General features: G+C 38.8%; 1 protein-coding gene across 8 annotated transcripts in view; it reads right to left on the reverse strand.

Moving 5' to 3' along the window:
• The window catches only part of Lrrc28 (leucine rich repeat containing 28), a 129,683-nt gene that overhangs the window by 93,302 nt on the left and 8,748 nt on the right, over positions 1-27,633 (reverse strand). For 4 of the 8 annotated variants that reach the window (XM_063249945.1, XM_063249947.1, XM_003475272.5 and 1 more), the window contains exons 3-5: positions 18,042-18,082; positions 7,196-7,233; positions 5,856-5,993 (exon numbers count right to left, since the gene is read on the reverse strand). In XM_063249945.1, the coding sequence (XP_063106015.1) occupies positions 5,856-5,993; positions 7,196-7,233; positions 18,042-18,082 (217 nt within the window). Of the gene's footprint in view, positions 1-5,855; positions 5,994-7,195; positions 7,270-18,041; positions 18,083-27,633 lie in introns of all 8 variants that reach the window. The other 4 variants (XM_063249944.1, XM_063249946.1, XM_063249943.1 and 1 more) reach the window with 1 other exon arrangement.

Raw genomic sequence — 27,633 nt, forward strand, 5'->3', positions numbered from 1 at the left:
GAATGGAATTGGAATATTTATGAAAGAGGCCTCACACAGACTCCTCATATCTTCACCATGTGAAGACACAGTGAGAAGCACCCTACAGACCAGAACACACAGGCTCCACCAGGCATCAAATCTGCTGCTACTCTGATCTCTGACTTTTTAACCCCTAAAACTTTGAGAAATTAGTTTCTGTTGTTTACAAGCCACCAGGTCTTTGGGTTGTTTTTAAAATAGCAGTCTGAATGAGCTAAGACAAAGGGACATAATAAATAGCATATTTGAGAGCACAAAAGAAAGAATGGAATCAATGGAATCAAGAATGGATCAATAGATACCTAATTTTTAGAACTAGGAAGAAATTATTTAAAAAATAAGAACAAAATTTTCGTGACCTTTAGAATAACACCAAATGATCTAACATAGCTAGAGTTCCAGAAAAAAAGAAACGTGGGGCAGAAAAATATATTTAAAGAAATAAAGACAGAAAACTTTCCAACCTGGGAATCAGGAAAACACTCAGAAGGACATGGAAAAAACCTACATTCAGACACATCTTAGGCAAACTACTTACATAAAGATGACACAAGAAACTTAATGCAGCCATAGTAAAAGGTCATAATATAATACAAATAATCATCATACAAATGACAAATGACTTTTCATCAGAAACAGTGGAAGTTAAGAGACAATGGAAAGTCATCTTTAATGTGCCAAAAAGAAAAAACCTTTACCAACCCAGAATTCTATTTCTAGGGAAAATCTTTCTCACAAACTGTGGAGAATTAAAGCATTATCACCTTAGGAAAACTGAGACAGTTTATTATCAGTGGGCCTGTATTACAAGAAATACTGAGAGGAGCACTTTAGGCTACAGAGAAACAGAAATAGATGGAAAGTAGATTAACAGAGGCAGAATGAAGACTAATATGCAAGCAGATACCCATTACCACACACACAGAATAAAGCATATGATACAACAGCACAAAGGAAGAAGAGTAAATGGAACCTGGCTCTTACGAAGCTCTTAACGTTTACGTAAAGTGGGGCAACATTTTAAATATAGTAAGTTAAGGCTGTATATTGAGAGCTCTAGAGAAAAATCAATAAATGAAAGAAAAATGGAAACAGAACACTTTAGCATATGCTTTAGCATCCTCAAGTAATTCAAAAAAAGAAACAAAAAAAGGGACAGAGGAACCAAAACCAAACTGCTGTAACCTGTGTGGAAGGGAGACTCAATGGCAATTTGAAAACAGGAAAAGTCAAAAGAAATCTTCATTACCATTTAATAATTAAACAAGTTACATAAGCTATATAATTACAGTTTTTAAAAACTATCAGGGACCGAGGACCCAGAAAACCTAAATCAGCTCCAATGAGTGACGAGTTCCTTGGGAAAAAGAAGATCCTCAGTTACTGTCATCCCGACATCACGGAAGGCGGGCAAGCAATCAGCAGAGCAAGACCAGAGAGAAGCCAGGCCATGTGAAGGGCTCCAGGAGGGTGCGCATCCTACGTGGGCTCCAGAGGAGCCACAGACACAGGGAGCTCTGTCCAGAGCTCCTCCACCCTCCCTGAGCCTCACGTCCTCTCCAAACTCTTCCCTATTAATCTTCACCAAAACGGAGGACAAGAAAAGAAAGCTGAAGAAATCTCCCCAGGGTCCTTCAGGCTTTCGGCTACGGAAGAGTGGGGAGTGGAGGGTAACGGGAAAGCCGAGAGCAACACTCGGCAGCTGGACTGCAGAGTCAGGACAACCAGAGTCAGCCCGGGAGCCCACAGAGGAGCAGCAGGGCCGGAAAGGCTCTCGGCACACAAAGCAAGGAGCAGATCTGGAAGGCAAAGGGAACTTGCTCAGCAAAATGAAGCAGGAAGACACATCCCACAGTTCAAAGGATTTGTCCCTGCAACTCCAAGGAAAAAAACCCCATAGAATAGCCCATAAATAGACACGAAAATGCTCATTACGATTTGTCGAGGGACATGTAAATTAAACTAAATATAAGATAAAATAACAGTGCAGTACGAGCCCATACCCATCAGGATTGCCGAAAATAAAAAACACACAAACAGATATAGTTTGTATAAGTGTTGACGGGGACATCGAGTAGGTGAACTTCTCCTATATCGATGAGAGAAGAACCTAAATGGCACAACCACTTTGAAAATGTTTTGGCAATTTGTTACATAGTTAAATATACGCCTACCTTATAAAGCAACATTTTTCACTTTGGGGAATTTACTCAAATGAAATTTAAATATATATATATATATATATATATATATATATATATTTTTTCACAAAAAGCTTTATACAAAAATGTTTATGAGTTTTATTCATAATTCAAAGCTAGAAAAAAGCACATCCAACAAGAGAAAAATAGTAAACTATATCCATGGAATGGAACAGTACTCTACAATAAAAAAGGATGAACTGATGTACATGAAAGCATGCAATTATCCAAAAACCATTACTTTCAGTGAAAGAAAATACAGTATGGCTATGTTTATGATAAGTTCAACAAGTTCTATTAATTCATGGTGACAGAAATGAGGGAAGTGTTCACTTGTGGCTTCCCTGCGTTCTCTTACTACTTCGTAATATTCTCTGGACCTTCCAAAACACTACTTATACACACATGGAAAAAAAGACACCTAATAGAAAGGATACCAACCACACTATAAAAATCCCAAGAGCAGCTGACAGAGCAGCAGCTGACAAACCATTTCATGTAGAAACACGATGCTCTTATTACACTGGGTTTCCTACTACTTGCATCTATTGTAATTTCAAGACTTCTTCTGTGACACATTTTAGTGTCAGTCTGTGGAAGCGAAATGGAGCGAGCTTGTCGCAGGCCGATGGGTCTCAAGAATAGAATCAGTGATTGGAATATTCAAGAAAGTTTGGGGAGTTTTCTGCACCTTCTTCTTTCTTGCTTCATTTTTCTTTCTTTTTGTGCTTCCCAGTCCCCATGGTTACCAACAGCACTTTGCAAGAATATACAATATTGTGTGGCAGAGACACAGAAACTGATTTCTTTCTCCCTGGCTTTCTGCTCTGTCTCCTTCTCTCCCATCTTACTCTTCCAAAATTCTCAGGGAAAGGACTGGACTTTGTGTCTATCTGGAGCAGTAAATGGGAAGAGAAAGTGATGGCACGTGGCAGGACATGGCAGTACAATCTAACAGAACAGCGGAAAGATGTGAGAGAAATTAGCAGCAATGACCCATTAAGGTTTTTGTTGCTGTTTTGAGACAGGGTCTTGCTATGTAGCTCAGGCCAGCCTTAAATGATTTACGTAGCTCAGGCTGGCCTCGAACTCATGGCAGTCTTTTTGCCTCAGCCTCCCAAGTGCTGGGATTACAGTGTGCACAACTACACCGGCTCCATTGGGAAGTAAAGATGTAAGTCGTGGATCGGTTTCAGAAACTGATGAAAATACTGGACCTCCCCTCAGAAATATAGACATACAAACACCAACCGTGCGCACAGTTTCACAGTCATGAAAGCTCTGTGCTCCATTCTACCATCCTGATTTTAAAACTCTCTAAAACCATCTAGATTTTTTTCATGTGTTTCAAATACTTCTCAAATTTTAAGTAGTGGATATGAAATAATACTCAAAGGTTTTCTAAATACAACAAGTAGCCGCGGTCAAATGGTAACCTTTTGGAGGACTGTAACATGAGACAAGTCTCCACAACAGGACTGACCGCCAATCAGACACCAACTGATACCTAAAGCTGTCACCCAGCTAGCACTTACATGGCACATTTTTTCCCGTAGTTGGCACATGCACCGTTCTAAGTCATCTGGAGAGTATACACCTGGACCCTTATCCATACGAGTTCTACTATTTGAGATAACCGCACAATAACATGTCTCAAGTCAGCCAAAGGAGCCACAAAGCCTGCTTCACTGTTATTCATAGTGGCCCAGGAAGGAAGAAATCCTATACATGGTTCGACCGAAAGTTCCTATCTAAAATATGTAGTTATGACAGAACAGAATTTCCTTAAAACAAGCAAAAACAGACAACAGAAATAAAGCTAGAAAAAAAATTTAAATGAAATCTATAATCAACTGTCCTGTGTGACAGGTGGAGATATATAAAAAATTACATGGAGCTAAGCAGGAAATGCACATCCTTCACTGGTGATGTGAAAAGTACATATTTAGCTTCTGAGAACATATAATAGCAGGAAATAATCATATTCCACCGCAAAATGTTCTCATAGGAAATGAGAGACTAGCACAACACACAGAACAGAATGGTATTTTTACATTTTCTTTCGGTGTACATTTTAAAAGGCTTATAGATACAGCATTATGCATTGTATTTTGAATGCACTGTATCGTATATCTTATATAAATTCCTTACATGAAAAGTTAAACCATTATCCTTGCAGACACATTTTCTAAGAAACCTTCAAAACAACCTAATTTTCTGAATATCTGAATGTATGAATTTGATGAAAGCCAGAATGATGAAACACCAGCGATCCTGATTACTATAATAAACTCTAAAGGGAAGCCCATATCCTATATTAGCTGAAATTGTTCACATCAGTATAGCAGGAAACAAAAATACAACTCATTCTATGAAGTTATATATTATTTTAAAGCAAAGTCACTGCTGTCCTAGTATTTTTATAAACAGTACTGAAACCATATATTATAATCTATATTTAAAAAACCTAAAAATTAATCAATTACTATGTTTTCACTCAGAAATTTCTAGTACTTGAAAAAATTCTGGAGAAAGTTTTTTTTAAATCATAAAGAACCCAGGCATGGTGGTATATGCCTGTAACCCCAGCATTCTGGGAGGCTGAGGCAGGAGGATCTCAAGTTGAGCTCAGCTTGGGCAACTCAATAATTTCGTGAGACCCTATTTCAAAATAAAAACATAAAGAAAAGGATTGGAGATGAGCTCAGTGAGAAGGCCCTGGGTTCAATACGCAGTTACACAATCAATGAATGAATAAATAACAAAGAAATGCCACAGATTTTTCATTCATAGATTTAACATGCATAGTTTTTAAAATCATATAACCCTTACAATGCTGAGTCATATATTTCACTTGGATGGACTAAAGATTTAGGCTTGCTGGTATTCCAAAAAAAGAAAGTAAAAATAATCCCAGCCAAAGTGACAACTTATATCTTTTCCTGCTCATTCTTGAACATACGGTAACTTTCATGTAACACCTGAAGCATGAGGTTTTTAAATGTTTTAAATCAGACTTCATTTTCTTTTTTAATGAGGAAAACGATGCATAGTGGAATTTGAAAACGTGTGGATTTACCAAGGAAGGCTTAAGGAGGCCCCTCCAAAAAAATCAGAGGGCTGAACAGCGGCTCTCAAGAGAATACACGCATTTACTAACTGCAGACATCTGGTCAGCAGGTGATTCGAGTCAAATTGTGCGGCTAAATTCTAGCTCGATTCCTTATTACAAAGTTAATACACATCAGTAGCCTCACTAGAGAACGACATAAAAATCACTCTGCGTTACTGCCTTTGGGGCTAGCAAATGATTATATCACACAAAGTTGACCTGAATCTCTTATGAAACCCTCAGAGCTGACGTAGCTCTTTGCACAAACATCTTGCCAGCAAAGTGACTAGAGGGACAAGGATTGCAGTGCGCATCGGCAGTGACCACAGTTCTACCTAAAACATAAACGCTAACTTACGCCACGCTTTCTCAGGGGACCCAGTCACACTTCACCCACAGCCCCCCTTTCTTCATCAAACACATTTACATGCCAGCCCAATGCCTAGCTACACAGCGAGACACACAAATAAAAACGGATTCGTAGGAGACAAGAAACCATGGTGGGCCACAGGTGCGATTACCTGGAGGTAGGAATTGCAGTTGGTTGTTAGCTAATCGAAGATGACGTAAAGCTCTCAGCCGACCGATTTCCGGACAAACAATTTCCAAGGCATTGTCACTGAGATCCAGACACTGGAGTTTCACAAGAGACCCAATAGCTTGAAAAAGAAGGGAAGGGAAAAGGCAAAATGAGTTTGATTCAAGGATGAACAGCAAATCTTTAATACAAGAAAAGATTCCAGCATTCCTGAAAAGAAACTTCTGTGCTACTGTCTATTCCTTCTTTGGAACAATCTTTTCTGTCTATAGCCTGTTCTCGGAGGAACAACTTTGAAAATAATAAATATAGAATACTAACTGTTGTTATTCTCATTACTTTGTTATGAAAATTTGCCTTATTTTTTCATAAACTAAAAATCTTGGTTCACTTCTCACAAGATAAAGCTTTGATCAAAGTTTTATGAATCTGATAAAAAATTCTACCTCGACATAAAATATAATAGCTTAAAACAGAACAAAAACAGGCACTGAAGTGTACACCGCCAGCAACTCCAGCTATTCTGGAGGCTGAAGCAGAAGGAACACAAGCTCAAGATCAGCTTAGCAACTTAGATCCCTTCTCAAGTTAAAAAAGAAAAAAGATTTGGGGGTGTGGCTCAGTATGATGACCCCAGGCATACAGTCCAAAAAGGAAGGGAAGAGACACATGAAAAAGTTAAAAAACGTAAAAATCGCTTGAAAAAAACTTTAAAAACTTAATAAGCAGCACCCAAGTTCTTTATGTAATCAAAATTCTTAACTGAATTTGATAAGTTTAGAACTTATTTTGACTTACTTTATTATTTGTTTAACAATTTTATCTAATAATTTACCTAACCATTATACCCATTTTGACTATATAATTTATTTAATCACAATTCTTAACTGGACTTACTAGGGGAAAATTGTGTGCATCTGTGTGTGTGTGTGTGTGTGTGTGTGTGTGCGCGTGCGTGCGTGCGTGCGTGTGTGTGTGTGTGTGTGTGTGTGTGTGTGTGTTTTGTTTTGAGACCAAGCCTCAGTACGTAGTACAGGCGGGCCCTAAACTTGCCATGTTGCCCAGGCTGCCATCTAACTTGGGATACTGCTAGCTCAATTTCCTGAGTGTTAGGATTTCAGATGCATGCCAGTAGGATAGGTCCGGGCAGTGTCGAGATGGGGTTACATCTTCGAAGCAAATAGTTTAAAAGAGCTTTATAATTAAAATTCCCTAATGCACCTAACTCAAATGGACTTAAGAGACAATTTATTTGCAAAGCAAAGCTTAAACTATGTTGTCTATTAACTAAAACTTTAAAAATTAAATTAAAAATGTGCTTACCTTCTGGAACTACAACTATGTTATTTGAGTGAAGGTATCTGTATACAGGGAAGGGGAGAATAAAGGAAAAATGTCTTTAAAAAGAAAAGAAAAAAGACAAACAAACCCACAGATGTTATATATCATTCAGTACTTTTGCCAGATAATCAGGTGGTAAAATACTGCGCTCATGTTGAAATTCATCCAACATAAATGAGACAGCGCTTTCTTTCACATCCTACCCTAGGGTAGCAACGCGAAACACACAGCTATTATGTCTACTTCATACTATTTTGGGAGCCACACTTTTTGCGAGAATCCAAATATTAAATCTACTTTGTGACTTAGTTGCTATTGTAAGATAAAAGCAAATTTATAATAAATTATGAGGTTTTTTTCAAGTTCATAAAAAAATTACTAGTTTCTCCAGTTCATTTTGAATTATCCAGGTTTTTCAGAAATACACCTACTGTGTACTGTGTCGGAAAGAAATATTTATTGTGTAAAGGTAGACATAACTTTTAGCTTCTAAAGGACAACTTCACAAAATAAAGGTATTCCTAGTTGTGTGCTTACTGAAAACCAAGAATGGAGAGATTAGATACTTATCATTTGAAGTATCTATGGAAACACTCGACAGTCCAGATATGGAATTATTTCACAGCAAATGGAATTTTGTTAACAAGACGACAAAGTCTTCTCTTTAAAAATAAAAACAGTGCCAAGGCTGACAAGTCCAGGCAAGCACGGTTACCACCGCGCCGAACGAAGTACCTTTAGCACACTCTGGTGGAGACTTCACGCCATCCTCAATACCCAGCTAGTCAGAGCGGAGGATACTGCAGCTCCGGGAGTAGCCAGCAATGATGTTTAACAAAACGAATTTATATCACTAGTTTTAGTAAACTTTATTTTTACACCTATCACTTTGTTTATATTTTAAAATAAATTCTAAGAAATTATTTTTAAATAGAATTTAGCCATTTTCTCCTACATTTTAAAAAAATGTCAAAGAACATAGAATAAGAAAACACAGAAAATTAATAATGTCATGAAGATTATTCTCTGCTGGATTAAGTTTTGAAGAAGATACTAATCCTGGATATATCAGCTAAGGCCTAGAAACACCTAGACCTATATTTTCTTAAACTTGTTTCCAGGAAGAACACCAGGTCTTTCATGGAGGCTTCCTGATTCTCAAGGTTTGGAGCTGGCCTTTCTAGAATGGACGGGACAGGACGGCTGGTCACTGGTCAGTGATGTCATAAACTCACGCTCCCTCCCTTCCCCGGGTCATCCAAGCAAAGAGCACTTTCCCCTTCTCCCTTCTTGGAATTCCCCCTGCTAACAGCTCAGGGGCAGACTTGAGTTTATATGTAAACTCCTTGTTGGGAGTCTACACAGTAAAGGTTTTGTTGCCAAATCCCAGTGCTATAGCAGTATCGGCTTCAATCCCTTGTTCAAAATAACTGTAGCACATAACTGAAACAAATTGACCATTCTATGCAAATTTCATTCCTTATTTTGTGTATATGAATCCATTACATATTTTTTTAAAAATCGATTCTCTTGAGACTTTACTTTTAGGAAAGAATACCAAATCATTTTATCAGGGGACCTTAAAGATTCTTTGTGTTAAACAGTTATAAATAAATACGCATATACACACAAAAATACACACACTCACATTTGTTACACAAAAGCCAGAGTGCTTGCATTTGAAAACACAGAACTGGTTTTTAAAAATTGTTTCAAGAAAATATTTACCTATAAAAAAAAGAATCTTAAAGGGCCAAGGATACAGCTCAATGGTACAGCGCCTGCCTGGGAGGCGTGAAGTCCTGAATTTGATTCCCATAAAACCCCGCCCACCAAAAAAAAAATCTTAAAATGTCCAAATCTAAATAGGTATCCAGAGTGTGACTATAATTTGAATATTTTAACACATTAAATGTACCGATGTTACAATAACGATGCTGCAGAAAGAGGCATGGCATGGTCCTAAGATTATCCCATACCCAGGAATCACCATCCCAGCTCCACACCTAATTCTGATATGAAATCAGTCTGCTGAGAACCATCACTAGCGCAGCTCAGTTCCTTTTACACTGAAAAAGTCGGGACACTCAGGGCATGTCCGAAACCTCTGTTTATCATCAGCTGACCAGAACAGCCAGCTTTCCAATGGGTCTCGGAATGGCCCTGGAATGGATTTAGAGTAGCTGCTAGTTAATGGTCAGCAAATGATCAGACTGGAGATAACTCAGGTAACTGAGCAAATATTTTTTTAAAGGGGAGGGTAAAGAAAGAGGAGAGGAAGAAACTCTTGCTAACTTACTCTATAAGGTCAGTATTACAGTGATACCAAATCTAGAAAAAGAGAACACATAAACAGGTGACAGAGACATGCCCCTTATAGAGTCACTTACAATTACACAAGAAAACAAACCCAGTTCACCAATACACAAAAAGGCTCATACTCCATGACTGCATGGGACTGACCTCAGCAAGGTACAAGTAACAGTCAGGGTAACACGGTAGCGTTTCTTTGTGTGACAAAGAAAAAAAGCAACTAGGTTTAAAACAGCCACTTGACAAAAATCAAACCCCCTTCTAAGTTAAAAATAATTCAATGAACAATAAGTAGAAGCAAAATTCCTTAATTATCAAGAAACTATGAAAAACAGCTAACGTTTATTTAATGGCAAAAGACGAAGTTTTCCCCCAAGAGAACATAAAGCCCCAAAAGAACATCAAGGTTCCTGCCCTCCTCACTTCTCAACTTTCCTTGTGCTAGCCAGGCCACTCAATCAAGAGAATAAATAAATCACAGAGTCCGGAGAGGAAAATGTAAAGCTATCTTAGTGTAGCAATTTCATTCCATTCATATAAACCCAAGAGAACTGAAAATTCGCATGCATACTTCCAAAAAAGGTTCATAGCTGCATTAGTCACGACAGCCCAAATATCGCAATGACCAAAACGTCCATCAGCTGACAACCGCATAAGCAAAATGTGGTGTATCAACACACTGGAACATCATTTAGCTATATAAAAAGAATGAATTCTGGTACATATTACAACACTCAAGAACCTTGAAAATATTGTTATGTTAAAGCATTCCGACAAAAAAGGCTACATGTAATATGGTTCCATTCATATGAAATGGCCACAGAAGCAGAATATCCATAGATGGGGGATCTATAGACCCAAACTGCAGTGATTTCCAGGGGATTAAGAGGGATCAGAGGAAGGTAGGAAAGGCTGTGAATGGGTCTCTTTTCAGGAAAATTTTCTTCTCAGGAAATTGTTCTGAGCCCATAAGTGCGAGCTCATGAGTTTGATCCTCGGCACAAAAAAAAAAAAAAAAAAAAAAAAAAAAAAAAAGAAAGAAAGAAAGAAATAAAGAAAAAGAAAAGAAAGAAAGTAAAAGAAAATGTTGTAAAATTAGACAATGGCAATACTTGCACAATTTTGTGACTATACTAAGAAGTCACTAAATCTATACTTGAAAAGTATAAACAGATAAACTTTATTATGTGTGAAATTATATCTTAGCAAAAGAGAAATGAAACAATTATCATATGGCTGAGTAACTGTGATCTTAGTAATTTATCCCAAGGAAATAAAAACTTATTTATAAAACAGCATATATACAAATGTTCACAGTAGCTTTATTCATAGTATCAAAACTTGGAAACAAGAATATATCCTTCAGTGAATGATGGATCAAACAAGTTACATTACATCCATAACATGAAATAGTGGTGCCTCAGTCTCTTAGTCAATTTTCTCCACGATTCTGGTTGCAAACCAAATCAAATTTCCCCATAAGGTCAACACTGAACCAAGGTGATCTGGTTCTCTTTCAAGTCTATTTGCAACCAGAATTGTGGAGAGAATCAAGCGTGTGACCCGGGTACCACTTGCTAATAAAAAGGGGCAAACTACTGATGCAGGCAACAACCTGGGAAGAGAACTCCCAGGGGTTATGCTGAATGGAAAGAGTCGGCCCCCAAAACTTACACGCTGTCCACATCCATTTTAATGACCTTCTTCCAATGACGAAATCATAGAGATGATACGGAGAAGAGGTCAGTGATCCCCAAGGTGTTGAGGTGGGCTTGTGCTTACAGGGTAGCTCAAGGGCCCCCGACACTCACAGACGTGTTCTCTACTTTGATTAGGACGCTGCTTACACAGATCTACCCAGATGAGAGTGATAAAAATCAACACTGACAAGACCGCACTAACCAAACACATGCACACAAATGGATACACGCGAAGCTGGTGAATCTTATGTAACAGTCGGTTTCCAGGGTGAGTCAGTAACACGGGGGAACAGAGACACACACGCATGCAGGCTGTTTCTGTATTATCACCCGTGACTATCTTACAATACAATGTTTCCTTTAAAAACAGGGAGAAATAAAGACTTTTCCAGGCAAGCTCAATTTGAGAGGATAACAAGAACTATATATAAAACACTTTTCTCACTGTTTAATGCCTTTAACCATTTAAATGAAAAATCAGAATAGCGTCTTTTGACAGCTGTAGGTTTATGGTCCCTTACATCCATTTCTCCTCTCTCTGCTGCTCTCTCCGACACTGGAGCTGGACCCCACCAACACGTCTGTGCCAGCTGCTTCGTCACGGCTCTGCCACGCACCAGGAAGGTCTCTCTCCTGGGTGCTCACTCCCCCTCTGTTTCTTTATTGAGCACAGAATCCAAGCGCCAATGCCACTCAACTTGCCAGACTTCACTCAAGCCACATTTCTGAACTATGAACTCTCCTCAGAAGCCACTTACTGTGGCAGTGCTGGCTGCAGACTCTGACCACAATTTGCTCACCCAGCAATGCGCGTCTGTACATCAGCCTGAGCCACGTTCAGGTAACTGCCTTACGACCCCGTGGCTACTGCTGTGGTAGCCCTGTGCATTCCCTGGAAGGCTGGTCCACAGGCCAGCTCCATACCGCCAGTCCCCGCTGGGACAGTGAGTTGGTCACTCTGCCCAGTCCTTCTGGGGAGCCTGTCCAGCACCAGCAGGCTGCACGCCCTTGAGGCAGCCATGCCTCTGACGACATCTCAATCTCAGCCCAGGGCTGGGGCTCTCCTTGTCTCTGTTACTCCTTCATTGTTCACTTCCCCTCAGCACAGACGTGACAGCTGCTTTTTTGTACCAATTCTGAGCTCTGTACTCTTCTTTAACCTTTTTAGTATTTAATGACATTTTGCTACTTAAGAAGTCTTTGTATTAATTGTCTGTTAAATTAGGTGTGTAGTTTTTCTAATTGATAAACACACACATGCATACATGTGCACACACACACACAAAACAATACAAAGGATGGAGAAGATGAACAGGAAGCATGAATGTAAATATCTGTGAATTAGTAACAACCTCATGTGACGTAGATTATGCCAGGTTACACAAACATAATATAAGCATTATAACATCGAATTGGAGTCAATAAGCTTACAGGGATACTAAATGGAATCCTAAAAAACATTAAAATAATTTTTATAAAGGAAAGAGAGGGAAAGTAATGACAGAGAAGAGCTAGGACAAATAGGAAGATAACAAATTTGAATTTTAATCATACCAACAGTCACACTAAATGTAAATGATCTAAATACTTCAAAAAAAGGCTAAGATTATCAGACTGGTCAAAAAATGAAAGGATCAGAGTTGGGGGTGCAGGTCAGTAATAAAATGCTTTCCTACTATTCACAAGGCCCTGGGTTCAACCCTAGTACCACAAGAAATAATGAAAAAGTAAAATGATCTACTAATATTGACTTCAAAAATCCACTTTAAATAAAGGGATGAATCCAGGTTAAAATAAAAGAATGTGAGTTCCAATTTTAGTATGGTGAATAAACTCCTACTAGACTGATCCTCTGGTAGGTAACAACTGAAACACTAAGGAAAACTAACTTTAATTACCTCTATCTCTCGCTCTCTCTGTTTCTCTTACCCCCCCCCCCATACTGCTAAGTAAACAAAAACGAGTCAAAACTTAGAAAAAGGAATGGTACTGGCTGAGTTTGAGTTCCCTTTTTTAAAACAATATAAGAGCATTTAGTCACTAGACAGTTACTATGTAAGCTGGCTAAAATTCTGCTAGGAAATTTTACTCTTGCCAGCCTAGCGAATGAGAAGACAGAGTTCAGGGCAGCCACAGCCACTAAAAAGTAAAGGTGTAATACTAGAAAGAGCCAGGATGGGGAACCCCAAATTCTACACATAAACTCTACCTAAATCAAGGGCTACTTCCTGAACAACACTCATGTGTAAGAAACTACAGCTAAGGACAGAAGAATTACTGTACGCTAAGGGCTCAACTGAGTTCTAAGAGACAAAGATTATTGTCTGATTCACACCAGGTAAATTTGCCAAAGCAAAAATATCAGTACTATCTAAGGAAATAGTACAAAGTCTGGTCTCCAAAACATCTTTCCCAATTTCTAGAATATAATCTAAAATCAAAATTACTCAACATACAAAAATCCAGGAAAATGTGACACATTATCAATAATAAAAACATCAACAATGGAACATATAGGGCTGGGGATATAGCTCAGTGGCACGAGCACCTGCCTAGCAAGCGCAAGGTCCTAAGTTCAATTCCCTGTGCAAACAAAGAAACAAACAACCACAGCAATGAAAAGCAAGTAAGAAAACTCAGATGCAACAATTAGCAGAGAATTTATAAAGTCGCTATTGTAATCTATTATAGATCATGTTCAGTGATGTAAAATATAATTTAGGTTCCTTAACCTAGAATACATTCATTGACTAAGAGAGACATACAACGGAAATAAAGAATTTATTATTTACAGATACGGAGGTAACACGGTGCATCTAGAGACTACACACAGGGGTCAGGGAGTATCGGCAGGCCAAGGGACCTGAGGGCCAACACCCACATTGGGTTTAGGGAATTCTCCTATCAGGCTCCTCACTGGAGGTTTATTGGTGGGTTTGGACATAGTGGGCGTGAGTTCCAGGAAGCCAGGCAATGTTAGGAACTATTTGCTGTGGCGTATCTGCGTGGCCCCTGCACAGTGTGGGGGTCAGCAGGCCCACACGGACTGCGCTTCACTGTGCCATGTGGAGGTGGCCAGCAGGGAGCAGTGGTACAAAGCAGACCCCCAGATGCGTCACACTGAGGAACTGGAGGGGAGAGTAATGCACTGGAAACTGTGTCAAAGTGACTGAGTTCTATTTCTGGTATGAAAAAGTCCAACTTATATTTAAAATGGATGCTGAGGCAACATAAAATTATGAGCATTCAGTATAACCTGTAATTTAAAAAACAGTAAATATCAACAGACAAACTAAAACTTACAAACTCTAGAATTAAATATTCCACTAGAGAATGCTGAACAGTAGGATGAGTGCCACAAAGAGACCATGAACTTGAAAACAGATCAACAGGGGCTGGGGATTTAGCTCAGCGGCATAAGGCCTGCCTTGCAAGCAGGCGGTCGTGAGTTCGACTCCTGGTACCAATAAAAAAACAAAAAGACAAAAAAAAAAAAACACAGATCAACATAAATGATCTAATCTGAAGCATAGAAAATAAGATCAAGGGCAACATCAACACAGCCTCAGAACTATGTGGAATAACATCGACAAGTGTACTATATGTGTGGTAAATGTGGATTTCAACAGGGAGAAATGGAATCGCAAATAAGAAGCACATTCTGAAATACGCATCATTAGGTGATCATATCATTGTGTAAACATCATACAGTGTACTTAGGCTAAGGCAGCTTCAACACAATCTTATGGAACCACCGTTGCTTCCATGGTCTTTTATTGAGTGAAATATTATTATGGGGCATATGACTTCGTTTGAAGAAACAATGATCAAAAATTATTTCAAATTTGATTAAAATATAAATTCAAGCAGCGCAGCAAATTCCTTAATAAATACAAAAAAAATCATACCTAGACATACCAGGGTTAGACTACTAAAAACCAAGTATTATAAGACAATCTTGAAGACGGGAAAATGACATGGTATGTGTGACAAACAAGTTAGCATTTCTTAAAAATCGAGATTTCAAAAAACAGTTAAAATACTTTTTGAAAACTCAGAAAAAATTCAAGCCAGAATTCAACAGTCATTATGTGCATAATTTAGTCAAGGTATTATGCTGTATTATTCATACTCATGACTGTTTCATTTTACTGCCTAAAGGCCCTAAGGATTTTTTAAAGCCTTAGAAAGTCTTTAACAAAATCCTAGGCCCAATACACTAAAATTCTCAGGATAGCTGGAATTAATGGCATGGAAGGCAGCCCAGAGATGATTTCCATTGATCTCCACTCTCTGGCACTTAAGCTCTGTGTAATAGCTTCCCTCAAGGCGGGGTGACACCCAGCAACTCACTTCTACTGGGTAAAATATTGCAAAAGTGATGGGAGGTCATTTCCAAGATAAGGTTAGAAAGAAAGGAGGGTCGTGTCTTCCCTACCCTCTCTGATTGCTTTGGTCTAACAGAAACTTGAGTTGCTAGGTTGTGGCGTCCTCTGTAGAGAGATTTCTGCAAATGGCAGAGAACAGAGCGAATCTTCTGCTTAACCAACAGCAGGCAAGAAAGGCACTCAGCCCAGCAGCCTGTGAGGGGAACTGAATTCTGCCAACAGCAGAATCTAAAAAGAATCCTTTAGTTGAGACCATTGACTGCAGCTTTGTGAGAGACCCTGAGGTAAAGGCATCCAGCAAATCACACCCAGAAAATATAAGAACACTTATTCTCGTAAGTCACAACATTTGGGGGGTTTTGTTATTAAGCAGCAATAGACAGTTAATATAGATGGATAATGGCTTAAGACAATAAACTACATTCATGGTAATTCTAAAACCAGCATCTTTCTTAACGAGGAAACCCTACAGGAATTCCAGTCCACCTCATTCTGAAGGAACAAGCCAATGCAACTAGACTGGAAAAAATAAGTAACGGCATGGGAGTTGGACAAAACTCACTATCTGTATGTTCACACACAAGAGGACATCTAGAGAACCTGAAACAGTAATGGTGAACCTTTTACAGACAGCGCCCAAATCACACTCCAAAACCCACCTCTATCGTAAAGTGTCAACACTGCAATTAAACCTGAACACTGAAGTTTTAGTTCAGAAAAAAATTCATACGTGAATATCTTTTTTTTTTTTTTGTCTTTTTCGTTTTTATCGGTACCAGGGATCGAACTCACGACTGCCTGCTTGCAAGGCAGGCGCTTATGCCGCTGAGCTAAATCCCCAGCCCCTATGAATATCTTTTGTCTTACAAGACAAACGAATAACACACATGCCACCATAGGTTCACCACCACTGACCTGAAGAATCCATGTGACTGATACAATGCAAGATTTCAGCAAGATACCAGGATATAGTTAACAGGCTAAAATCAACTCTATATATTTAACCAGTTAGAAGACATAACAAATGAGCAAAACTCATTTATATTGGCAAAGCAAACAGATAAAATACTGATTCTAGAACTTCAAAAACCTATACGAACACTAAAAAATACCCAAATGGACAAAAAAAAAGTGATCTAAAAAATACAGGGAAAAGGATGGGGCTCAGAATCCTAGTTTAACATGCATGAGGCATGGTTCCGTCCCCAGCATGGCCCAAAAAGAAAAAATTTTTTTTGTTTTTGTTTTTAGAGATACACACTGAAATATTTGAGGACAAAGAAAGAGCCATGATTATCTAACTTAGTTTTTAAAACTTCAGAAAATAAAAGATGAACACACATACACAAAAGCACATCAAGAATAAAGGCAAAAACACAACAAAGTAAATGGAATAAAACACCATTGAAACGCTAAATGGAATCTAATCAAGAGGAAACAGTCAGATGCAGACACGTACTTTACATAAACCTTTTTAAAAAATAAATTGGGATGATTTAACTGTATATTAGATGCTATTGAATGAGTATTACTTTTCCTGATTGTGATCATACTGTGATTTGCAAATTGCTTTCCAAATATTCAGAACAAAATAGCTCCTGTGTGTAAAGGCTAGTATTTTGGGAGGAGAGAAAGCTAATGTTGCAAAATGTTAAAATTGATTCGATTTAAGTCAAGGGTACCTGGGTATTCATTGTACTGCATTTTAAAACTCTGTTTGCTTTAAAAATTTCAAAATACAATGAAAGTATTTGACAAAAGGAAATGATAGAGGCTCTGGATATAAAAAGGAAGGAACATATGGGATTGGCTTTCTTTCCTTTACCTCACAAGAATCATAACAAACAATGAAGAGAATAAGAAATGTCAAAGCAATTCATCCCGCATGAAATCAGGGGGGCAGCTGGAAGAAATAAATTTAAGACCTACATTGATCTTTCTCAGTGTAAGTTAACAGACACTTGTAAGCTGATGCGTTACAAAGCAAAAGTGTAAACATGTTATTTAGCATTATGAAGGCAATTATCAAAATACAATAATGAGGTGTGGAGAATGCAGAGAAAGATAATTCCACTATATCTTTTAAACATTTTATACCATCTCACTGTTTCTACTTAATATCACATGTAGTAACAACAAGCACAGATTTTTCCCAGTTACAGGAACTATCTAGTAGGCTCTATGACAAGGTGCTTGGCCCAGAGAAAATGCATTGCTCTTCGTCTTCATTACCTTGAAGTGAGACACTAAAAATGGTAAAATACTTTAAAACTCTGTTGGGTTTAAAGAAACAAGTCTATCTAAAGGAGTAGTACCATGATCACAATACCAAAAGATAACATCAGTACATCGCAATGACATATCCTATTATTTCAAATAAAATTATTTCCATTTTTGTTGTTTAAAAGTTTGAATAAACAGACTCACAGTTCCACAAGGTTTGGAAGCTTCTGAGCAAGGTTTTCTGGCTGAAAATTAAAAACTGAGAATTAAATTTTATTTTTGAAAAATGTATAAACATTTGTAAATTGCTTAAACACAAAGTACTACCTGCTTGAAGCTATAATTTTTTTTTATTTTATTTTTTTTATTGAGACAGGGTCTCACTGTGTAGTCCAGGCTGGTCTTGAGTTCACTATGGAACCCAGGCTGGCCTTGAACTCATAGCAATCCTCCTGCCTGAGCCTCCCCGAGTGCTGGATGACAAGTGTGCACCACCATGTCCTGCTAAAGCATATATGTTTTTGAAAAAAAATGTAAAATAATAAATAGGCAGATCAGGGTTTCAGCTTACATAGCCCACGCTACAAGTGATAAGCTCCAACACTTAGAATCTGCATCTCATATAGAAATGAGGATCGGCATCTTCCACGGTCATGGAAGAAACGTAAATTTGCTAGCAGATGTGGACGGGAAAACGCTATGTGAAGACACAGCCAGAGACCAGCGGGGGAGAGCCGCAGACAGGACCTAACGGACCACAGCGGCATTCTGGACCCTTGCTTTCAAGACCTTGCGAGGACAGAGGCCTATTGCTCAAGTCCCTGGGTTTCGGTGTTCTGTCTCATTGGCCCAGGAAGGTACCATACCCTAAGTTCCCAAATACAGGCAGGAAGTGCACAGGGACCAGGGCTCATCAAGAGCTGAGGCTGGGGTTCCTGTGGTCCAGTGGAGGACAGAGGGTCACTCCTGGCCAAAGGTCCCGAGACCAGGGTAGAGGCGCTGGGTGGCAGAGAGAGAAAGCTGGCTTTGGGGAGAAGGGCCCTTCCAGGGAAGGGACCCTAGAACACGGTGCTCACAGGCAGGGCCAGCTGCTCTCTACAGCGAGCCCAGGGCAGGGGAAGAGCATCCCGTAAATAATACCTGACAGCCAGCGTAACATGCAAAGAACCTCAATCCTCCATCTCTCTCTCTCTCACATACACTCTTCAAATTTCCATGTACCCAAAGAAATGCTGTTAAGACTGAAGGAACACGTGGGAAATTTTTTCATTCTACATTAACACACACTGTAAATTAGATATTAATGACGATTAATTTCTTTGTAGGAGAAATCCTATCTGATTTAAGTCTGAAAGACAAATGTAAATTATAAGAGGCTGACATAAGGTGGAGAGGAGGACAGTTCTAGATACTTTGTAAGTACAGGAAGTAAGATAGGAAAAGGCAAAAGAAACAGGAAGCAATTTAGCAAACTGAAAATACAATCTATCTTGCTTGGTAACTCCTAAAAGTTTAAGAAGTCTTAAACTTCCACCATGGAAAATCCTGTTATAAATACAACTGTGTCAATAGGAAAACACTAGGGGACTATCACATTTTAGAATTGCAGTGACATAATAAGTTTTCACCTACTTAATAGCAAAAAAGCTTTACAATTTTTTTAAAAAAAGAAACTAATAATGATTATTTTGAAGAAATGGACCAGGATTGCTATTCTCCTACTTCTGTCATTGGAAGTTTTAACAACCAATGTTAATTGAAACATTAAAATTTTTTGTAAATGAAAACATTAAAATTAAGTTTTAAAATGTAGCAGGCACAGTGTAAGTGTTACGTAATTGACTAGTCAATCATGCTGTTTACTATTTGAGACTTAAACACTCAAAGACAGCTGTCATTAGTTAGTAGGCTGAGTTATCAAGTTGGAAGATATGTGACAGTTTTTGGGAGAGTGGCAAGGAACACATCATTGGGGCTTTTATTTTATACTAGAGAATAACTTTCTTAAAGTGCAAACCACAGTGGAAATCTGCCTGTTTGTTTTAGACAGGGAAACATTTTTAACTGTAAGTCGCCTCTTCCAGCCCCCAGCCTGCTGGCCAGCAAAAGCTCTACTGTCGGCAGGGAACTCAGCTCTGCACTGACAATCGACAAGGACAGGAAAGGAGGTAAGGAAAGACAAGGAATTTACAGGTCGCAGGGACATCTGGAGACATCAGAAACCTTACAATGAGCACTTCAAAGGCCTCTGCCCACCGAGGTACCAGATCACCAGGGAACTTTAACCACCGATATTCACTGGTATCTTCCCACCTAATGTCTCTGCCTTCTCTACATCCCTATAAAAAGGACACACTTCTGTTGGGGCAGAAGGTCTTATCAGCTCTCTGCCTGAATTCAGGCATAATAAACTCCACATAATGTTGCCTTTACATAAGCCTGGTGGTCCCTAATGCTTACACATGTTACATTAACTTTATATTGGCATGCAGATGTATTTAAAACTCAGCAATAGTATCTGAAGCAAATTCCACCAAATATGAACACTGTTATAAAGTAAATGAAACATTTCCTGAATATGCACTCTTGACAGAACCACTTGTATTTGGTTTTTAAACTATGCAAGTTCCAATTCCCTTCCCTTGATATTTTTTAGATCTATATATGCAATGAGGTCCTTCAAAATTCCTCTCCTCATACATTACTTGGGGATCCATCCTACTTCTTTTAGTAAGTAGGACATGCACACCCATTCATAGGCACACGGGAAAAACATCTTAACAAAACCAACTATAAGCAACTGCTTATAGCTGCTCCTAAAAAAAAGTAAAGACCTGTCCAGAAAATGAATGCTTTTGGGTCCTCAACTATCTTCACCTATTACAACATTGATACTGTGTCTAGCTAACTCACACGAAAACCACTCATCCTTTCTGGTTCCATCAGCCTGCATTCTTACCTTCCATGATGAACTACTTAGTTCTTTTGACTTATAGCTACATACACAATTAAGTGCTAAAATGTTTGGATCACTATGTAATTATTTAAAAGATTGTGTTTTCATTTAAAAATAAGCACAGTGTTAAGACCTTGATAAAATGGCAGTTAGGATGCTCCCTTTTAAAAATACAAAAAAAAAAAAAAAGTGAAAATCCTACATAAACAAGCTTTTTGAACAAATGCTCACAAAACCTGGCACGCAAAGCAGCCTTTTGCACAGGCTATGGCTGACACCTACTGGCGTTCGGTAATATTTTCTGCTTTCTAATACCAGATTTTTAAAAGGAGCCCAAAAATATATGGAAATTCTACATATTTGAATTTTCATGCTTCTATCAATTTAGGTCATGAATAGATTAAATAACTATAAGTTTGTGTCAAAATTTTTGTTACTTTGTAGGAAACTGAACTTAATGTTCAATTCTGAATGGCACTATTTTATTCTACTGTATAAGATTTATAAGTTATTCAGATTTTAAATGTTTCTAAAAGTTGAAATCTTCATAAAAGCAGTAGTTTAAAGTGCTTCTCAAATCCGTTATTTCTGCTATTTCCTTTTTTGAGTGTTTTAACAAAGAAAAATTATAAAAGACAAATAACCTATACCTAAATTCCTTGGACACAAAAACCTCCATTAAACTACTTAAAATTGTTTTTCTAAACTGAAGACTCTCTTTGCTAAATCCTACCAATATCATCACTCAGCTGAATATTTTTTTGCTAAAGTCTACTGCAAAAGTAATATACTAAAACTCTGCTTGCCAAAGCAGACTTCAGCAAGCACAGAGAGTGTAAACCGTACTTCAAATTTTTCAATCAATGATGCTTTACCATATATTTTTAAATTTTCCTTAAATGTAAACAAGCACTTTAAATATTTTTGCAAACAAGAGGCTTTGTGATATTCTTTGGCGGGCTCTGTGGACCAGCTGCTTCCTGTCTGGGCCCTTAGGAGAAGTACATTTCTCTAGGCTGACTGTGGCTTAGCAACTTGCTTTCATCAGGGAAATTAAGTTCCAGTGGAAGCCTTAAGAGCTGGAGTGCAGAAGACCGTGCTCCTTCCTCAGTGATCTCCAGATGGCGGAAGTCTTCCGACTTCATCTCTAAATGAGGATACTACAAACTAGCGTCCCCGGGCAATCTAAGAGAGTGAGGCAGGGTACTTAATACTTCTGCTGTTGTAAGCCTTGAGCAGTCACAGTTCAACAAAACCTATACCATTCAGGCCTCTAACAATCCCTTTCAAAGAAGTCACATGTGAAAAGCATTTTACAGCAGTTATAAAAAGAATCAAGTAAAATGTATTTGGACCCTTACACTATATACAAAACAATAGCTTCAAATGGATCAAGATTTTAAATTTAAGAGATAAAACTGTAACTCACAGAAGAAAATAGAGGTATAAATCTGACTTTATATTTTGCATTGGGTTCATAGTTATTTCACTGAAAACATGAGCAAAAGGAAAAAAGAAGTAAATGACTTGATCAAAATCAAAACCTGTTATGTATATTAAGGGATATTACAAGAAAGTAAAAAAGGCTACATCCTAAGGAATTGGAGAAAATATAAATTATATGTCTGATAAGGGTCTAGCGTGCGGAATGTAAGAAGATTTCTTAAAATTCAGTAAGAAAAAGACAACTTAAAAAACAGGCCGAGTATATTAAGACAGATTTCTCCAAAGAAGGCCTCTGTCCTGGCTTGAGTCCTGGATGTCCGGTGGCTCATGTGTTAACAAAGGCTGGATTCCCAGAGTGCCGCTCTTGGGAACCTTTAAGAGACAGAGCATCATAGGAGGTCCTTGGGGGCTGGGGTAGGCACCTGAAGGGGACTGCGGAGCCCTGGCCCTTCCTTCATGTCCTCTGCTTCCGGGTCCCAGGGCAGCAGCTTTGTTCTGCCATGTGCTCAATGTCATTACCAAGTGGCACCTCTCCTGGAAATCTAAAATCAGCAGGTCAGGCTGGCCAAGGTGGCACATGCCTGTAATCTCAGCACTCAGGAGGCTGCAGCAGGAGGGAGGATTTCTGTGGGTTGGAGGCCAACCTGGGGTTCAAAGTGAGTTCAAGTTCAAGGCCAGCCTGAAGTGCATAGTGAAACCCTGTCTCACAGGGGAGAGGGGACACTAAATCAATCAATCAATAAATAAAAGCAGCAGGTCTGTTCAATCAAGGACTGCAATTCTAAAAACAGTAAGGCAAAATAAGCCTTTCCTCTTCATAAATTGCTTATCTAAGGTGCTTGTTACTGCCGTGGGAAGCTGTTGAAAACAATATGCAAACAGCCAACAAACTCATGAAAGGATGCTCAACATCCCTCAGTGCTAAGGAATTACATTACAGAATCACAAAGAAGAACCACTTTATACCTACTAGAATAGCTCTAACAATAAAAAATGGAAAATGCCAAGTGTTGGCAGGGATTCGGGCAAACTGGAACCCTTGTACAGTCCCAGGGGTAACACACAATGGCTCAGCCACTGGGAGATACAGTTCCGCAATCCCTCGAAAAGTTAAATGGAGGATTAGCGTACCACCTCACAATTCCTCTCCTATGCATCTAAGAAAATAACTGAACATGGTAGCATATCCGCACAAGGGGATATGAAGTACCGATACGTGGTACGATTTGCATGAACCTTGAAGACACAAAACCCTTCTAAGTGAAAGAAGCTAGACACAAAAAGTCGCAAGTTATATAATCCTATTTGTATGAGCTATTCAGAACAGATAAAACCCAAACAAAGGAAAATAGGCCGCTTGTTGCCAGGACTGAGGCCAGGAATTAGGGGAAGGAGAGGAGCGGGCAGAAACTGATGAACAAATGTTTTAGGTTGCAGTGATGGAAATGATCAGAAGGAGAAATGGGGGAACAACATGGTGAGTGTGGTAAACGGTGCCAAATTCTTCACTTAAAAATAATTAACTTTCTAAGATGTTAATTTGACCTCAGTGAATTATTTAAAACATTTATGAAAAGTCAATCAGGCTCTGGTGATAAAGAAAAGTTACTTCATTCACTACTCTCTCAACAGGCTTTCTAGTTGGGTCGGAAACTTGATGTCACTGCTTCTGAGCCAGCCATGCACAGCACAGGCTGGACACCGCATGTTTCCGTGAAGGCAGCCATAGCCGATCCCTGTCTTCCTGCAGTCTCTGTCCACTGTTCCTCCAGGAACCCGCTCCATTTTCATGTATGTCAGAAAGCAGTGTTTATCAGCAGGGAATCAGAAATGCTGCAAGCCTGATTATCAAGAAAGCAACTAACAACGAATACTGGCAGGATTGTGGGGAAGAGGAACCCTCCTCCACTGTTGGTGGGAGCACAGACTGGTGCAACCACTATGGAAATCAGTGTGGAGAGGCCTCAAAAAACTAAAGCTAGAGGTTCCACTTGACCCAGCTATTCGTCTTCTAGGCATCTTCCTGAAAGATTGAAAGCATCATAACACAGCAGTATATATACATCTACATTTACAGCAGCACAATTTACCATGGCTAAATCTTAGAAACAGTCCATATGCCCATCAATGGATGAATGCACAAAGAATGTGGAGGTTTTTTTATACAAAGGAGTACTACTCTACCATAAAGAAGGATAAACTGGAAACATTTTTAGGTAAATAGAGGCACACTGACAATATACTTTTAAGTGAAATAAATTGGACACATATGTTTAAATATTGGCTTGTTTCACTAGTGTGAGAAACCCAGAAGGTATGGAGGATAGATATTGGGAAGTAGAAAGAAAATGTTCAAATGGGGAGAGGAACAGGCAAGGGGGACAGGGAAAGGTAATGAAGGGAATATGGATTTTAAAAAAAGAAGGAAATTGTAACTAGAGAGAAGAAGAAGGGATGAAGGGACGGGAGGGAAGTGAGAGAAAAGGATTAAGGTACGGCATGTACAAGTACAAATTCCCTCTGACGAATGTGATCATTATGTATGACAAAAATATACCAATAAATACTACTTTTTAAAAAGCAATGCTAGCATCCAATGCAGACAGAATGGGTGAAATCTTCCTTCTGCTGTGACAGAAAAAGCTCCCAAAGTTCTCATTATAATTTACTCACTGAGGTCCTTTGTCATTGGCATTTTTGTCTCTTCTCTCACTTTTTCATTAATTACTAATTGTCCTCTAGTTCTCTCTGCCAGGATGAAATAGTGTCTCATGTCTCTTGTTCCATATGGCAACTGCTAGCCACTTGTGGCGCAAAAGTACTTAAAAGGTAGCTATGTGACAGAGAACATGAATGTTCAGTATTATTTCACTTTAATGGGCACATGTGGCTGGTACCTATCATTGGAGAGTGCAGAATTTACATCTTTATACCTACTAGTAATTGTTCATTTAAACTCAGGTCTTCTATTTTTTTGTTTTGGGATTTTTATTTTGCAGTGCTCGGGTTCAAACCCAAAGCTTTATGCATGCTAAACAAATTCTACCACTGCACTACATCCTCAACCCAAACTTAGTTCTTTTACATAAAAAGCACAAAAAAGAACACCTATTTAACTGTCTGATAGATTTTAAATTATTTTTCTGAGAAATAAATATTTGCTTAGTATTTATAGGAACTGAAATTGTCACCTTAAAAATATAAGTTTAAACTTTTAAAGTATCTCAAAACTGCAAATGTTTTATTGTCAAAGATAAAATACTTAAAAGACTGATTGGGGGGTGTTACTGGGAATTGAACTCAGGACTTTGAGCTTGCCAGGCAGATGCTGTGCAACTGAGCTGCATCTCCAGCCCCTTAAGACTGATATTTTTATCTTAATAAAATCTTACTGAAATTTTAAGAGTATATATCGAATATATTTCCAAAAATGTAATATATATCTGAATTTGATAAAAATTGGCTATTAAGAAAAAAATTTTCTGAGAAGTAAAAACATTTAAAAATGCTGAAATCTCCCTTGAAATATTAATCTTTTTATTTATTTGTTAATTTTGTAGCACTGAGGGTTGAGCCAAAGGCACAATGAGGAACATTCCCCATGTTTTTTTTCTATTTTCTTTATTCTATCTTGGAGCATGGTCTCACTAAGTTACCGAGGCTGACCTCAAACCTGTGATCCTACAGAGGGTTATAGGTGTACCCTAACTTTCTAGCCTTTTAAGTATTACTTTTAAAAATATTCTTTTAGAAAATGAAGATCACATAAATGTCATGAACAAGAGCTGAAGGTTAGAGAATCACTTGCTCTTATCTAGGTTTCTGCATTTTTAGTTTTAAAAGAAAACTGTTTAGTATGCATTCAATAAGTGTGATTGTACAGCTGGAATCCTCAAAGCACTAGAAAAGCACACACACAAAGCACAGTAAACACTTACTCCCACTGCTACGCCTTACGCCTAGAGGTCCCCCAAAGCCTCATGCGGTCAGAGGTGGTTGCATTTGCAGTGTGTGACACTGGGATGCACTGCGTGGTGCTGGAATCAAGGGTGTGTGATTACTAAATTAGTCTGCTGATTGGTTTGGCCTAGTTCTGAGTGTGGATAACAGGAAGACTCACCCTGGGTGTGAATGCTACCAGCCTAGGAGGAGGAAGCCTGGATAAAATAGAAGAGACAAAAAGAGGTGTGCTGCTGTCCCTGCCTGTCACTTGCCACTCTGCTGCTCTGCTATGTTCTGCCTGCCATAAACTGTTTCTCCTGGATGAGGCCTCTCAGCCACGCCACCCTGCCTTGAAGCCAGCTAAACCTGCACTAAAACCTCTGAAAACTGAGATTCTAATGAAGTTCACCTCCTTTGAGTATCAGGTATTTCGTCTCGGCAATGAGCAAAAGTAACCAAGACACTCATAAAACCAGATAACCCACTTAAAGTTACACCAAGCTTGAATAATTTTATAGCCTTATGACATAACTGGTTTTAGGGGGAGGGAGTATCCATTTGAGGTTCGATGTCTGGTATTTCAAGTGCCTTATGCACATATTGTAAACATACATCTAGAAACTAGTGCTTTACTTTTAATACACAGGTATTTCATTATACAACAGTGAATGCTTGAAAATGAATTTAAACTTCTGGAATATAGCAATCATAGTGGAGCCTTTTGCTTGCAAACAGTGCCTTTCAGTTGCATAAGAATGGTCTGGGGCACAGGAAAGGCACCTGTCCTCACCAGCTTTTTATAAACCCTCCCCTCTAATTCTCCAAGCAGAAACAACACATCACAAAAACATCAACAATAACTTCCTGCTGTTTTGACTTAGATCTAGAAGGCCTCCCAAAGGCTCACAGGCTCAGCGGAGAGGCTTTGGAACCTCTAGGCCTAAGGCATAGCAGTGGGAATAAGTGTTTACTGCGCTTTGTGTGTGTGCTTTTCTAGTGCTTTGAGCATTCAGCTGTACAATCACACTTACTGAATGCATACTAAACAGTTTTCTTTTAAAACTAAAAATGCAGAAACCTAGATAAGAGCAAGTGATTCTCTAACCTTCAACTCTTGTTCATGACTGGGTTACGGGGATGTGACCTGGACGCGTGTGTCCCCTCCCCAGCTCCTCTCTTTGCCCTCTGCTTCCTGGCAGGGGTGAGTTGAGCCCCCTTTCCCCCACCATGTCCTTGTACCGTCCTGTTCTGCCTTGGAGCCAGCTGGCCATGGTCCAAAACTGCAAACCAAAATAAATTCCTCCTCCTTTAAATTGTGAGTGAGGGTTGTTTTGTCTCAGCATAGAGAAAGCACACACTTTTACAGGATTAAAATGAAAGCCAGACTAACTGGACTACAAATTAGATTTTATTTTTTTCTCTGACTGGCCATAAAAGGGACTTTCAACCCAT

The sequence above is a fragment of the Cavia porcellus genome, unplaced genomic scaffold (assembly GCF_034190915.1).
Source record: "Cavia porcellus strain 051 isolate PalLab524CR breed Dunkin Hartley unplaced genomic scaffold, mCavPor4.1 scaffold_6, whole genome shotgun sequence".
Lineage (NCBI taxonomy): Eukaryota > Metazoa > Chordata > Mammalia > Rodentia > Caviidae > Cavia > Cavia porcellus.